The sequence below is a fragment of the Archocentrus centrarchus genome, chromosome 23 (genome assembly GCF_007364275.1).
Source record: "Archocentrus centrarchus isolate MPI-CPG fArcCen1 chromosome 23, fArcCen1, whole genome shotgun sequence".
In the NCBI taxonomy this organism is placed as follows: Eukaryota; Metazoa; Chordata; class Actinopteri; order Cichliformes; family Cichlidae; genus Archocentrus; species Archocentrus centrarchus.
Window position 1 is genome coordinate 4,169,642 of NC_044368.1, and position 13,286 is coordinate 4,182,927.

The window sequence follows — 13,286 nt, forward strand, 5'->3', positions numbered from 1 at the left end:
AGAGGTGGGAAGTAACGAAGTACAAATACTTCGTTACTGTACTTAAGTAGATTTTTCAGGTATCTGTACTTTACTTAAGTATTTATTTTTCTGACTACTTTTTACTTTTACTCCCTACATTTTTACACAAGTATCGGTACTTTCTACTTCTTACATTTTCAAACAGACTCGTTACTTTTTAACACGTCAGGGAGAAGTTTTTATTTCCGGTCAGTGCGCCTTCAAACATCAAACGATCTGAGCCTAAATGGAGGAATAATAACACATAAGAGACAATCGTACTGCGTATCCTCCATCACCGGGGCTTATCTCGTACAAAGGGATTAAATACGCAAACCCATATAATTAATGTATCATTTATAGCGCTATAATCGGGCCGGACCGAGTCCGTAAGTTACGCTGCGGCACATAAACAGCTTAGCTAGCGCTACTGAAGAGGAGCGAGCATGAAGGGAGTAACGTGTGGCAGGTAAATGCAACGTTTCTAAATGCTCAACAAATATCAGCAGACACACAAAGTGTGTGCAGTTTGTCACACAGTGTGTCTGCTAGCTAAAAGAAAAGCTGCTGTATTTCAGGGAGAGCAAAGAGAGAGAAGTTCACTCAGAGATGGAGAAAGAGGACAGGAGAGGAAGAAGAGAGGTTAGAGTTAAAGGTAAGGACTGGAAGTATGCTGACGTTGTGTAATTCAGAGATTCTATGAAAATACTGCAGTTTAGTGTGTGATAAACAGGTCAGCTTGTTGTACTGTATTTACAGTAAAGCTCTGTGTTGGACTGGAGCACAGTGTTTGTGTTCATGGTCAGAGTTACAGGTTACATCAGTGCAGCAGAGATGAGTTTGAATCAAAGCTGCTGATGCTGAGATTCATTCACTGAATCCAACATTTCTACAGCCTGTATGCTGTCAGTGTAGGGGATGGAGATCAGCTCAGATAGCTGTGAAATACTGGGTTACATCTTTGTGAGTTCAGTTCATCCACACAGAGCAGTAAACCTCAGAGCAGCAGCAGCAGGTCAGCTGATCACAGCCTGCACACCAACATCATTTACTGGAGCTACAATAGAAAGTTGTGATTCTTCTCCCCATGCAGAGCCACTACAGCTGATCTTAGGGTTCCTCCACCTTCTGAATCCCACTGTAACCCCTGAGGCACAGTCACCCTCTACTATGGAGGACACAGAGAATAGAGCTGTGTTTAAATTCCCTTTCACAGTTTGTGTCCTACATAACAGATTCAAGCTGAGTGCATTCATTAGGATTAAAATTTAGATTGGAATAACGTTTGTATTCTCATGTAATATTTTATATTATTTCAATAATATATAATGAGGTTCGGTTAGTTTTACACAAAAATAGCTTGTAGAAACATCCTCCAAAGAACTACTTTTACTTTCTTTGAGTACATTTCAGAGCCTGTACTTTTTTACTTTTACTTAAGTAGAGAAGTTGAACCAGTACTTCGACTTTTACTAAAGTATTTTTTAACACAAGTACTTGTACTTCTACTTAAGTACAGAATGTCAGTACTTTTGCCACCTCTGTTTCTGACAATACAAAACAAAACAGAACTTATGATGATCACACTTTCGGTCCAGCTGTACTCATGTTGTCTTTCTTTAATTATTAGTACATGTTAAAAAAAACTTTAAAAATTTACCTAAAATAGATCTCCTCAGCTCAATGAAGCATAAAGCAACTTTTGTATTTTTTTTTTTTGCCAGGAGATGTGCTCACTTTTCCCTGAGCTTAGCCATTAAGTGGGATATTGCCAAATTGACCCTTTATCTCACTCTGCCGTCCTGAATCGCTCTCATCAACCGAGCAGTCTGAATTCATGCGTGCTCTCCTAAAATAGCCTGCTTTTCATATCCTTATGTACAGGCAATCATCATCCATCACTGGGTGCTTTGATGGATCACAGATAGTTTAATTAGCCATTGTCCTTATAAATAAAATTAATTATTGGATGACAATGTCCCTTTGTGTTTCTTTCTTCCCTACAGATATAAAGGGAAAACGTATCGCTCCACCATTCGGATTGTTCGCCTAGCAGACCAGATCCCAGATTTCTGCCGTAAAGTATGTGTGAAGCTGCAATGCTGCCCGAACCTCTTCAGCCCCATCCTCGTTACTGACAAGTGCCCAGAGAACTGCTCCGTCCAAACAAAAACCAAATACAGTGAGTCTCTGTAATTATACGCATCACTTCCTGCGCCACAGCTATGAAGGAGACCCAAATCAAAGCTTGTGACGCTGCAGAGTGTATAATTGCCCTGGATGAGTGGCTAAGTTTTGTTTTGGGTGCATTGTTTCCAACATCTGCTGTGTGTCCACAGCCTGTTACTATGGGAAGAAGAGGAAGCTGTCCAAGCCGACGGCGGGAGAAGAGACAGCAGAGGGGGAGCTGGCCAAGCCGACGCGCCGCAGGAAGAAGAGGAAAGCTATCTTTGTGCAGAAGAAAAGACGCTCATCTGCTGTTGACTACACTCCTGCTGGCTCCCCACAGGTTAGTTAACACCTCTCTTCTTCAGTTCTTACACAATCTTTTCCTTTCTTTCTCAGAACAAGTGTCCTGTGCGCTCCTGCTCACGTGACAAGCAGTGTGTACAGTCACAAAAGAGTGTATGGTGTATAAATATAAACAAGCTCATGCGTGAATATAACAAATATGGGGGAAAAAGATGAGTTTCTCAGACAGGTGTTGTGGCGCGTCATGCAGATATATCCACTGCTGGGCAGAGTTATTTGCTGTAGCTAAAAATAGCCTCACATCTGGCACAGTAAGGTTGCCGTCAATCACATTACAGTCGTTAATTTAATATGTAGATGCCAGAGAAGTACCATCTTCAGGCAGCCTAAGTACCACCGTAAAACAGCATCAAGGCCACATTTGTGTGTGAGCTTTAAACTCGTAAAGAAGAAGAACAAGAGGCAAGCAAAGGTGATGAAAGCACCGGAGGACCTTCTGATGCCGCTCCCCGCCAAGTTCCCTGTAATCCAATAGTCCAACAAACCCGTACGAGCATGAAAGTGGGGATCTAGACATATTTGAGAACCCAGCTGAGGACATTTGCAAGTTTTCAGATGGATTAAACAAACGTTGGATGACTGCTGTGCTGAACATCGTGTATTTATCAATAACAACGCCGGTTGCAAAACCACTGTTCTGTTTTTAAAAGCTCTCCACAGCAGTCAGAGAAATTTCTGCTCAGTATTCACCTTGTTGCTTTCGCACGAGTGACTGAGAAAATACCATCTTTACATTTGTGACAGCAGAATGAAATGGCTGATTTAGAACATTTCTCATCCTGGTTAAACAGTTGTGGGGTAAACAAAGAAACCAGCTCTGACAAATTCACTGCAAGCAGCATGTCAAACATGGGGAAGCAAAAAAACAAGTGGGCAGCCCCTATCCAATGGGGAGAGCACCATAACTTTAATATCAGCGGTCATGCGGACCCAATATTTTAATTTATATAAATTACCAGGTAAATACAACAGAAAACGGTTCAAAAGTTTGGCGTTTCTGACCCACAGTAAGGTTTAAAATGCCCCCACCCCCCGCAAACACCCACAGTTTAATCCAGACCACCCTACAAATGCCATAGAAATCTATATTATTGGTGCAGTAAGCCAAGAAAAAGTATAAAACCCTCTTCCTGCTTTGGGTTTTAATGGGCTCTTCTGGGCCAAGGATCTTTAGCAGTCTCATGGATTTCTACTCTGGATTCCTTGAGTGCCATATCTCATCCTCATGTCATGTCTCTGTGACCATCTAAATGTAAATGTGATTATCTGGAGGCCACAGCCTAGAACAATGAAAGGCATGCAGCTCCTCAGCAGAGAGAGACAACCTTTGGATTTGCATTGATCAGGCATTGATGGGACAGCATACAGACAGCCTTTGACTCTGAATTAATAGAAATTCCTGTCTTTTGTCAGCTGAAGGCAGCTTTACATTATGTCCTTTGTCACTTGTCACAAAGGCTTTAGCAGGCATTTCTTATCATATTTGTTTTATGACTAAATGATCAGTGGTTATCAGTCATATTTGAGGCCAGTTCAGCTGATATTTACAAAAATAGCACATTCTACTTTTATGGGAAGTGCATATAAGCACTTAAGCTGCCTTTGAATACGCCCACTGTGCAGTCTGGATGAATGAAACAATAAAACATGCACAGAACCTTTCACACTGGAGAAAGGATTTGAACAAACTGTAATTATTTTAAAAGGCTCTGTTAATTTTGGTGTGCATGAATTACAGGTCAGGGCGAGCAGTTTTGCACTTTCCTCTCTTCTTGTGCTCCTGGTCTGTTTATGAAAAACAAACTGTCACTCGGTGGCCAGATAACATGAAGAAGAGTTGGATAACATAATAATAAAAATTCATGAGGGTAAGATGTCCTTGTCATTGCTGCTGTGGTCAAAAACCCAAAACATTTTCCCCACAAAGGGGAGGCGGGGGCGGGCGCATGACACACACTCTGGAAACTTCTAGTCAGACTTTATTTGTATTGAACCTTTTGCGCAGGTTAGTGTGATTCACAGTTATTTATAGGTGATTGGTGAGGTGATATTAGGACAGTTTCACACACACAAGCAAGAGAGATGGTGAATAAACAATACATACTTTGTAAAAGTAACCATTTAAAAATTGGCAACACGGCAATGAGTGACTAAAAGTTAAAAGTAGACCCTGAAAGATTTATGTTTGTGGGTCTTAATTTCTATTTATTTACTAACTGTTAATATGCTGTAGGCCACTGTACTGAATGTGTGTTCATGCTTATGGATATGGAAGGTTTAACTGAAAAGACGATCATTCAGATGACCCTCATGAGAGGAAGATCAGGGGAACAGTTTACCCTGCCCGGGATAGGGTTACCGGGACCCCACCATGGAGTGGTGCTCGAGGCCTTAGACTGTGGGGCTGGCCCAGGTGCAGCTCGAAGAGGAGACACGGGCACGCCCTCCTGTTGGCCCACCTCCCTCGGGAGGGGTGCTGTAAGGGTCAGGATGGATGGAATTATGAATATCAAAGATAACCCAAAACAACAGCATTAACATGAGCGGTTGTGTTAATGATATGAAGAGAAACAGGCTGAAAGGTAGATTTAGACTGGAAGAATATAAAGTCAAGACACATAAAAATAGACTTCTGTACTAACACTGACAGTAATTAAAGGGATTTATCATATGTTCTTACATTTTGGTCCTCAGCTCTCAGGCAGCATTGCTGAATGTTGTCAGTAGGAGGGTAGTACAACCTGGCATGTTGGATAATAAAAGGCTGCATTAGTGTAGCTGTGTTATTCACATAATAAAATTTTGTGCCAAGCATCCCCCACTGAGACTTTGAACCTACAACTAAAATTAAATCTGTTTCTTCTGTTCCTCGTCTAACAGCAGCAGAAGTTTCCATTTCTTGCATCATGTTTAAACCACATGAATATGTTTTTAACATCACTGAAAAGTGTAAAGATATTTTTAGTGAACAGGCGGCATCTTCTCTGTGATTGTATTATGATCACTCGACCTCGCCACAGAATACTCTTTATGACCAGAAGACTTCCTAAACGTCAGTGGTTGTTCTCAGAGCTCACTCAGTTGTAGAGGCCTCCTTAAGTCCACAGTGAAACTTTGATCCTCTGCAGTCACAGGATTTAATCCAGTGTCAGTGTAGTAAGAAGTGAGGTGCTGTTTTGCATCAGAGAAAGCCCAGATGGACAGATAATCCAGAATAAGTGGGAGCATTCTGGCAAAAAAAAGGTCAATAATTTCAACATATCCGACTAACATTACCTGAAACCACGTGTGTGAATTATTTAGGGGCACTGTTTAAGTTCAAATATGGGCCAAACGTTTTTTTAGAGCATCTAACCTCAGAAAATTTTTACCACTGTCACTTTTTTAAGGCAACAAACATCCTGACAAAACCTCAGCAAGCGAGAAGCAGTGCTGCTTTATGATGTGTGAGCTTCATAGCTCACAGTTATGAAGTGAAAGGTGCGTTTTTTTTAGCCTTCTAACACAAAAATGATGTCCTCCTCCTGCAATGAACATACCCAAGTATTTATACCATAAAGCAGGAACCCTGCACTACAAAATACTCAGTTACAAGTAAAAGATGGGCATTTGGAAAATGTCAGCAAAATGTAAAAACAGGAGAAAAATAGTATAAATAATGCAAATATACTTGTATATTGTTAAATTGTTGGGTTATTAATATTAAATATTTCACATGGTATTTTATTGCAGTGGCTGGTTGAAGTTTAGCTAGTTTTACCTATTTTACATACTCCTGGGCAGTCTATAAGGAAAAAACGCAACTAAAGCCTCGTGAATATGTACATATTCTCCATGAAGAATTATGGCACAGGAGCATATACTTGGCCAAACTGGAAATAATCCAGAGAAGTAAGGAACCTTTAAAAACCTGATTACCTGCCTCATCACATTATAGAAAAATAATGTAGCCTCTGCGAGGGTGGAGGCTGCCGGGAGGGAGCGGTTTGTTAGATCGAAGCTATAGTTTTTGTGTGAGGCAGTTCAGCAACAATGTGGAGTGTTTTACTGGCCAGACTGGTTGGAAGATGGTTTCAGTCCTAAAGAGAAACAAGAAGTGATTGAAGGGATAATCCACTTATGTTAACGATGAGGAGTGGCCTTTTCTCTCTTACATATGCAAATGGAAATGTCCCCCTAAAATGTAATCAATTTAACTTATCTTTAAAATAATTTATACTGTTAGCTAATTTGAGCTTTGGCAGTTTGCATGAAAAACTGCGGCTTTCTGTCAGTAAGCTACACTCATAATATTTAAGAACTTATTCAAATATTTATATAAACATTTAAGTCAACACAGCAGCTCATGTGTAAACTCCAAATCCTCGGCCTTGTCTGCGGAAACCAGAAACTCTGAGAACACGAGTCACAGCTGATGTCACTAAAAAGAAACTTCAGACTTCCCTCACGTCTACTTCTTCTTCTCCTTCTGTCCAGCTCAGATGTTTCCTTTAGTGTTACACCAGTGCAGGAGAAAAGTGGGAAGGTTGGAGCATTGTTGGGACATGAATATTCATGCTCAGTTTTTGTGCTAATTTTCATTAATCCTCACAAAAATGATTTAAATTAAAATGTATTCACGGCCTTTTACGATTCTCCTTTTAATTATTCCACAACACTAATTTGACCATCAATGCCCATCTTTCTCGCCTCTGCAGGACAGCGACGAGGGAGAGGAGGATGAAGAGATGGCATTGCACTCGGGCAGTGAGGGCACCAGCTCGGAACCTCGCGAGGACCACACGGACACCTCGTCGGTGGACGTGACCAGCAGCCGTCCTCGCCGGGCCACGACGCTGCGCAGGGCCGTCAGCGTGGGAAACCCAGCAGTCGGCCCAGAAGCTCCCGGAGGGCGCCGGAGGTCAACTCGCTCGCTGTCGGCCTACAACCAGAACAAGTACCAGCCAGCCAAAGGACAAGACATGCAGGTAAAACACACAACACAGACTACAAAACAGGTTCCTCGTGGTCCTGTTTACATATAGAGCTGACATAAAATTAATGCATCATAATTTAGGTGCACTTTAGGATCTTTGGCTGCAGTTGGGCATTTTTGAATGCCTTCACTTTTGCAGCAGATTTCAAAGATTTTTCAGCTACATAAACTTATTTTTTTTGCAAATATGTGTAAACATAATTGTGTTGTGGTTGAGAGGAGTGTAAAAGAGCTCCATCATGAGCTTCTACACTGGAATAAATCAATGATGGCGATTAATTGAGCTTTAGAATGAAATAGTTGAGTGATTAACAGAACCCAGGGCAGTGTGTGTGTGTGTGTGTGCGCTATCCTGTAGTTCACAGTGCATCTTTAATGTGTGTCTGTTCAGGTGGGGGAGGAGGAAGGTCAGCTGGTTTTGGACAGAAACCCTCTGGAGTGGAGCGTAGACGAAGTCGTCCAGTTCATAAACTCTACTGATTGTGCATCCCTGGCCAACATCTTCCAGGAGCAGGTAAAAACTCAGGTTTATGAAACACCGCTGATGGCAGGAGAAACGCTGAGATATTTATTCACCTACAAATTACCGTTTTCATCTACCTATCAAAGCTTTGGTGCGCATGTTCGAGATTGTGATATCAGTGTTATTAAATGCTTTAGTTATTGTGTTTTCTTATTGCCCTCTTCTAAACTTTTCAATTCTTACAACTTGACAAATGTCACATAAATCATAACAAAAACCGACACTGAAACTAATGAACGCTAAACTAAACTCAAGCAAGTATAATAAAGCTAAAGCTCTGGTTCATTTTTATTTTCATTGCTTTGTTTGAAAGTATTGCCTCAGGAGGCCTTAGTGGGGAAACCTAAAGTGTAAATAGCATCTTTTAGTGGAAGGAAAGAAACCAGCTGTTAGCACATAAGTGAAATACACCCCAGGAGTTGGTCAGTTTCAGCTGAAAAACGTGAGTTAAAACTGTTTAATTTGTGTGCAGGACATCGATGGTCAGGCCCTGCTGCTGCTCACTCTGCCCACAGTCCAGGAGTGCATGGACTTGAAGCTCGGGCCCGCCATTAAGCTGTGCCACCAGATCGAGCGCGTCAAAGTTGCCTTCTACAAACAGTACGCCAACTGATCGAGGAGCAGCGACAGGAGCAAACCGCCAACCGAACACCCGCTCAGTCGGGGGGAAATGTTGGATCACGTGGATTTCCAAATTGTTCCGGCAATCGGTTATTTTCGATAAGCACAAACCGAGGGACAGCTGGAGGATGTTTCCCAACGAGAAACTGAAGGATTGATTTCTGGGATACTAGTTGTGTGAAAATGTTATGCAGTACCCACAAAAATAAAAAAAAACTCTCTTGCTGCCGACTCCGGCAGAACTGAACACACGTCGCTGATCTGTGAAGGAGCTGAGGACTCATTTTTCAAGAATAGTTTATTTCTTACTTTTCATTTCCATTTGATTTGTCATAGAGGAGCATCATAGCATTTAAGTTAAGAAAAAATTATAATTATGAAGCATTTTCCCTTTTCTGTGTGACATAATCGGTTCAGAAAAGTATAATCGGAAAGTATTTAACAAACCAAGAATTAATATATTTGGAATATTTATTGTTGTCCTTATTTATAAGGAGTGATTTATCTATTTGGATTTTGAGAAGAGAATTGGAGCTGTATATCACGCTGTATGTATCAACTCATTTTTCACTGAAAGAAAACAGGAAACTGTGGTATGAATTTATTACGTTCAAATAAGCATCCCATGTGTTTGAGAGAACAACACACTGGAATAATCTTGCTCTCTTCTCATTGTTACAGTCACATGAAACAATCATGGAAGCTATTTTGTGTCCATCTATGCAATTCTGTTGCAGATATTTTTGATAAGTAAGAAAATAAATTTCTATTGATTTTTATCAGTTTTTTTTTCTTGTGCTTCACTTTTCTTCAAACACTAAAACATCAAGATTAGGATTAAAAGGGGACCTATTATACTTAAATGCTTTTTCATTTTTTTGTCACACTCACCAGCTGCTTGACTTTTGCCTTCAGAGCTGCCTTAATCTTAATTCTTCATGGCACAGATTCAACAAGCTGCTGGGAACCTTCCTCAGAGATTTTGATCCATATTGACATGACAGCATCACATCCAGGATGAGAATCTCCCGTTCCACCACGGTGCTCGGCTGGATTGAGATCTGGTGACTGTGGAGACCATTTGAGTGCAATGAACTCATTTGTAGAACAAATTGCAGCCTCACTTTCCTGTTCTTAGCTGACAGTAGGTGCACCTGGTGTGATTTTCTGTTTCAATGTGTTGTGCATTCAGAGATGCATATCCTGGCTGTGATGAGTGGTTATTTGAGTCACTGTACCATCAGCTCAAAGCAGTCTGGCTGCTCTGACCTTAACGGGGACAGAGAACTGCTGCTCAATGGATATTTTCTGTTTTTCGGACCATTGTCTCTAAACCCTCGAGATGGTTGGGTGGGAAAATCCCAGTAGAGCAGACGTTTCTGAGATATTCAGACCTGCCTGCCTGGCACCAAAAATCATGCCACATTCAGTCACTTAAATCATCTTTCTTCCTCATTCTGATGCTTGGTTTGAACTTCAGCAGGTCACACTGACCACAGCTACATGGCTGAACGCATTGAGTTGCTGCCATGTGATTGGCTAATTAGATATTTGCATTAACAAACAGGCAGGCGAGTGTATATACTGTACTGTTAGAATGTAAGACGAAAGCCAAAGTTAGAGAGGTGAGCATATATTCTTATAATCCCTGTGAGCCAAAGGTGGGAGGCAGCTGTGGCTCAGGGGGTAGAGCAGATCGTCTACAATAGGTAAGTCAGTGGTTCAGTCCCTGGCTCCTCCAGCCTGCATGTCAAAGTGTCCTTGAGCAGGACACTGAACCCTGAGCCCCCCCATCAGAGTGTGAGTGTGTGACTGCTGTTTTTTCCCCCTTCATCGTAGTCAGAGAAAAAAACACTTGCATGAATGAGTGAATGAGGCTTGTGTGTTCAAATTGAGTAGAAGAACGCTACATACAGCGCTGTGAAAAAGTATTTGCCCCCTTCTTGATTTCTTAGTTTTTTGCACACTGTTAAAAATCTTTTGTTGAATTTACAGTAAAATACTGACGGCTGTGGTTGTAGGCTTTTTGTCAACCATAAATTTCACAGTTTAGAACTAGAAGGTCACCGAGTGGCCGAGCCCATCTCCAGATCTCAGTCCTATGGAAAATCTGGAGGGAGCTGAAGCTTCAAGTTATCAACCAGCAGCCAAGAAACATAAAAGATTGAGAGAGTTTGTGTAAAGAGGAGTGGGCCAAAATCCCTCCTGAGACGTGTGCAAACCTGGCGACCAACTACAAGAAACATCTTACCGCTGTGCTCACCAACAAGAGTTTATCCTCCACGTATTAAGTCATGTTTTGCTTGGGGATCAAAAACTTATTTAACTCAATGACATGCAAATCAATTTATAAATTTTATGTAATGTGGGATTTTTTTTTTTTCCTGGATTTTTGGTTGATATTCTGTTTCCATTAAAATGAAACCACCATAAAAATACTGACTGTTCATTTCTTTGTAAGTAAGCAAACTTACAAATTCAGCAGGGGATCAAATAATTATTTCTCCCACTGTATACCACACAGTGCTATTTTCCTCTATGTTTGTTTGAGGCTACAGGCTCTGTGCACCTGAGGAAGATCAGCTGAGTTTGAGTTGGTCCCGCATCTGCCCATTATTTGTAAAACTGAACTATAGAACTGCTCACCTGTAATTAGCCTGGAAAAGACTGACATCTGAGTCCTCGGGGATCGACTTCATGAATTATGAAGAAAATTAAGAAGCAGTTTCACCATAAACCTGGTGGGAGTTTGTGCTGTTTTCCACCTGAAACACATAACCAAACACTCAGAACCAAACCTCAATGCCGGGGCTGATGGGAAGCACACAGACTGGCAGGGGGACAAGTCAGCATCAGTCATAGTTAAGATGGATATTTGAGGCATCCAGTCTGTGATACAAGCTGTGTTTTCACCATACCAATGATACCTTTGAGCAACACAATTACTAATGTGAACATTTAAGTGTTTGTCAGATATGAAAGAAAAAAAAAATCCAGAAAACAAAGAAAAAACAACCACCACCAAAAAGAAAACAAAGAAAGGATGATGACACTGATGATGAGTCATGAGTGGGGGCCATCCCACATCCCTGTGGAGTTGCCATCATTGCATTCTCCAGCTACACCGTGCTGAGGAGAAGGATCAATTATTTTGTTGTGTTTAAAAATTGTATGAATAGGCAGCAGAGAAATTGCTGATATAAATGTTTATTAAAAAATAAAGCAGTAAACAGGACAGAACAGAGGTGGTGCTCTTGAACAGCTGCAGTGCCCCCACCACAGCATGTAGAGCTGCACTGGGGGCAGCGATCCACTGGTCCGAGCAAAGTCTCCAAAACATATCTATATTCAGGTAGGTGATCAAAAAAAAAAAACTTTTTTTTTTTAAAATCTGTGATCAAATATAAATCTGTGATCAAATATTGAAAAGGTCCAGGACAACTGGACATAGGGACCTGAGGGGCTGACCCAGCAAGAAGTAAAAAAAGCTGATTGTGTGATTCCTGGATTTATTCAGTGCTAAACATCAACAAATGCATAAATTGAACATGAAGTGGCTACACGGTGTTTACAAAAGTAGGTGACTGTAAAGCCTTCTGTTGTTAAATTAACGTACACTGATCTGTGCAGCCACTCATCTCTGTTTATCCTCGACATGACTGATCAGAAGGGCAGAGTAGCAGGACAGCAAAGTGGTTGATAAAGTCTGTGACAACCACTGGGAGACCCAGTAAGGAAAGACGAGAGAAGGACAAACATCCTCCTAGGTTAAAGAGGCATCAACACTTTTACTTTACAGTGCACGTGTTGCAAATTACAATCTAATAAAATTTACTCTCAAATCTATAAACAGCTGGCCTAATCTGGGAGAACCTGCACCACATATTATTATCACAGCGGTCAAGGTTCAGTTCCAGTTTGGGTGCTTTGCTGCAGATCATCCCCTCTCACTGCTGTGTTTCCCATCTGTCTGCTGCTGCTGTTCAGTAAAGGAGGCATGCCACAAAAAATAAAAATAAAAGACAGAACAAATAAATAAATTATAACAAAATGAAATAAAAAAAATAAAAATAAATAAAGAGTCAAATCATCACCATCTTTTAAAAGTGTTAACAGGAGCAGATACGCTATGCCCAGGGTTTATGGGGATGGGAGGAAATCTAGTATCTGGTGCAGCAGGGGTGCAGCTTGGGGAAATATTTACAGACCAAAGATAATTCAGCTGACCGGTGCTGCTGCTGCTGCTCCGAGGTTTACTGCTCTTTGCACATTTAACTGAAATCAACAAGATATCAGCTTAAGCACTTTGGCATCAGTACCAGACCAGTCCTTAAATTTAAACTGGCGCCTGCTTTCCTTGATGTAACTTTGGCCAGTAACACCACAGACCACCCCCCCGCACCAGCCCATCCCAGCACTCTGCATCACCGTAAATTTCACCACAATACTTCTAACTAATATGTTTAGCCTGTACTTAAACTACATTTCCTTAGCTGACGTTGGTTAAAGCTAACTCAAACTATAGATGTTATAACATGCTGGCTCAAGTCTTCTTCTAGAAACCGTTAAGTTAACTTACCTTTAATAATTGGCTGTTTAAAGGTCGACGCAAAACTGTAGCAAAGCCAGCCACAG

The 13,286-nt window shown here is 41.1% G+C and overlaps 1 protein-coding gene across 4 annotated transcripts in view; it reads left to right on the top strand.

Annotated features, from left to right (window-relative positions):
* sfmbt2 (Scm like with four mbt domains 2) overlaps positions 1 to 9,430 on the top strand; it is a 69,041-nt gene extending 59,611 nt beyond the window's left edge. For all 4 annotated transcript variants that reach the window (XM_030720127.1, XM_030720126.1, XM_030720125.1 and 1 more), the window contains 5 exons: positions 2,007 to 2,182; positions 2,340 to 2,509; positions 7,230 to 7,499; positions 7,899 to 8,021; positions 8,503 to 9,430. In XM_030720127.1, the coding sequence (XP_030575987.1) occupies positions 2,007 to 2,182; positions 2,340 to 2,509; positions 7,230 to 7,499; positions 7,899 to 8,021; positions 8,503 to 8,643 (880 nt within the window). In that variant the 3' untranslated portion in view covers positions 8,644 to 9,430. The remainder of the gene's footprint in view (positions 1 to 2,006; positions 2,183 to 2,339; positions 2,510 to 7,229; positions 7,500 to 7,898; positions 8,022 to 8,502) is intronic.
* Positions 9,431 to 13,286: the final 3,856 nt, after the last annotated feature.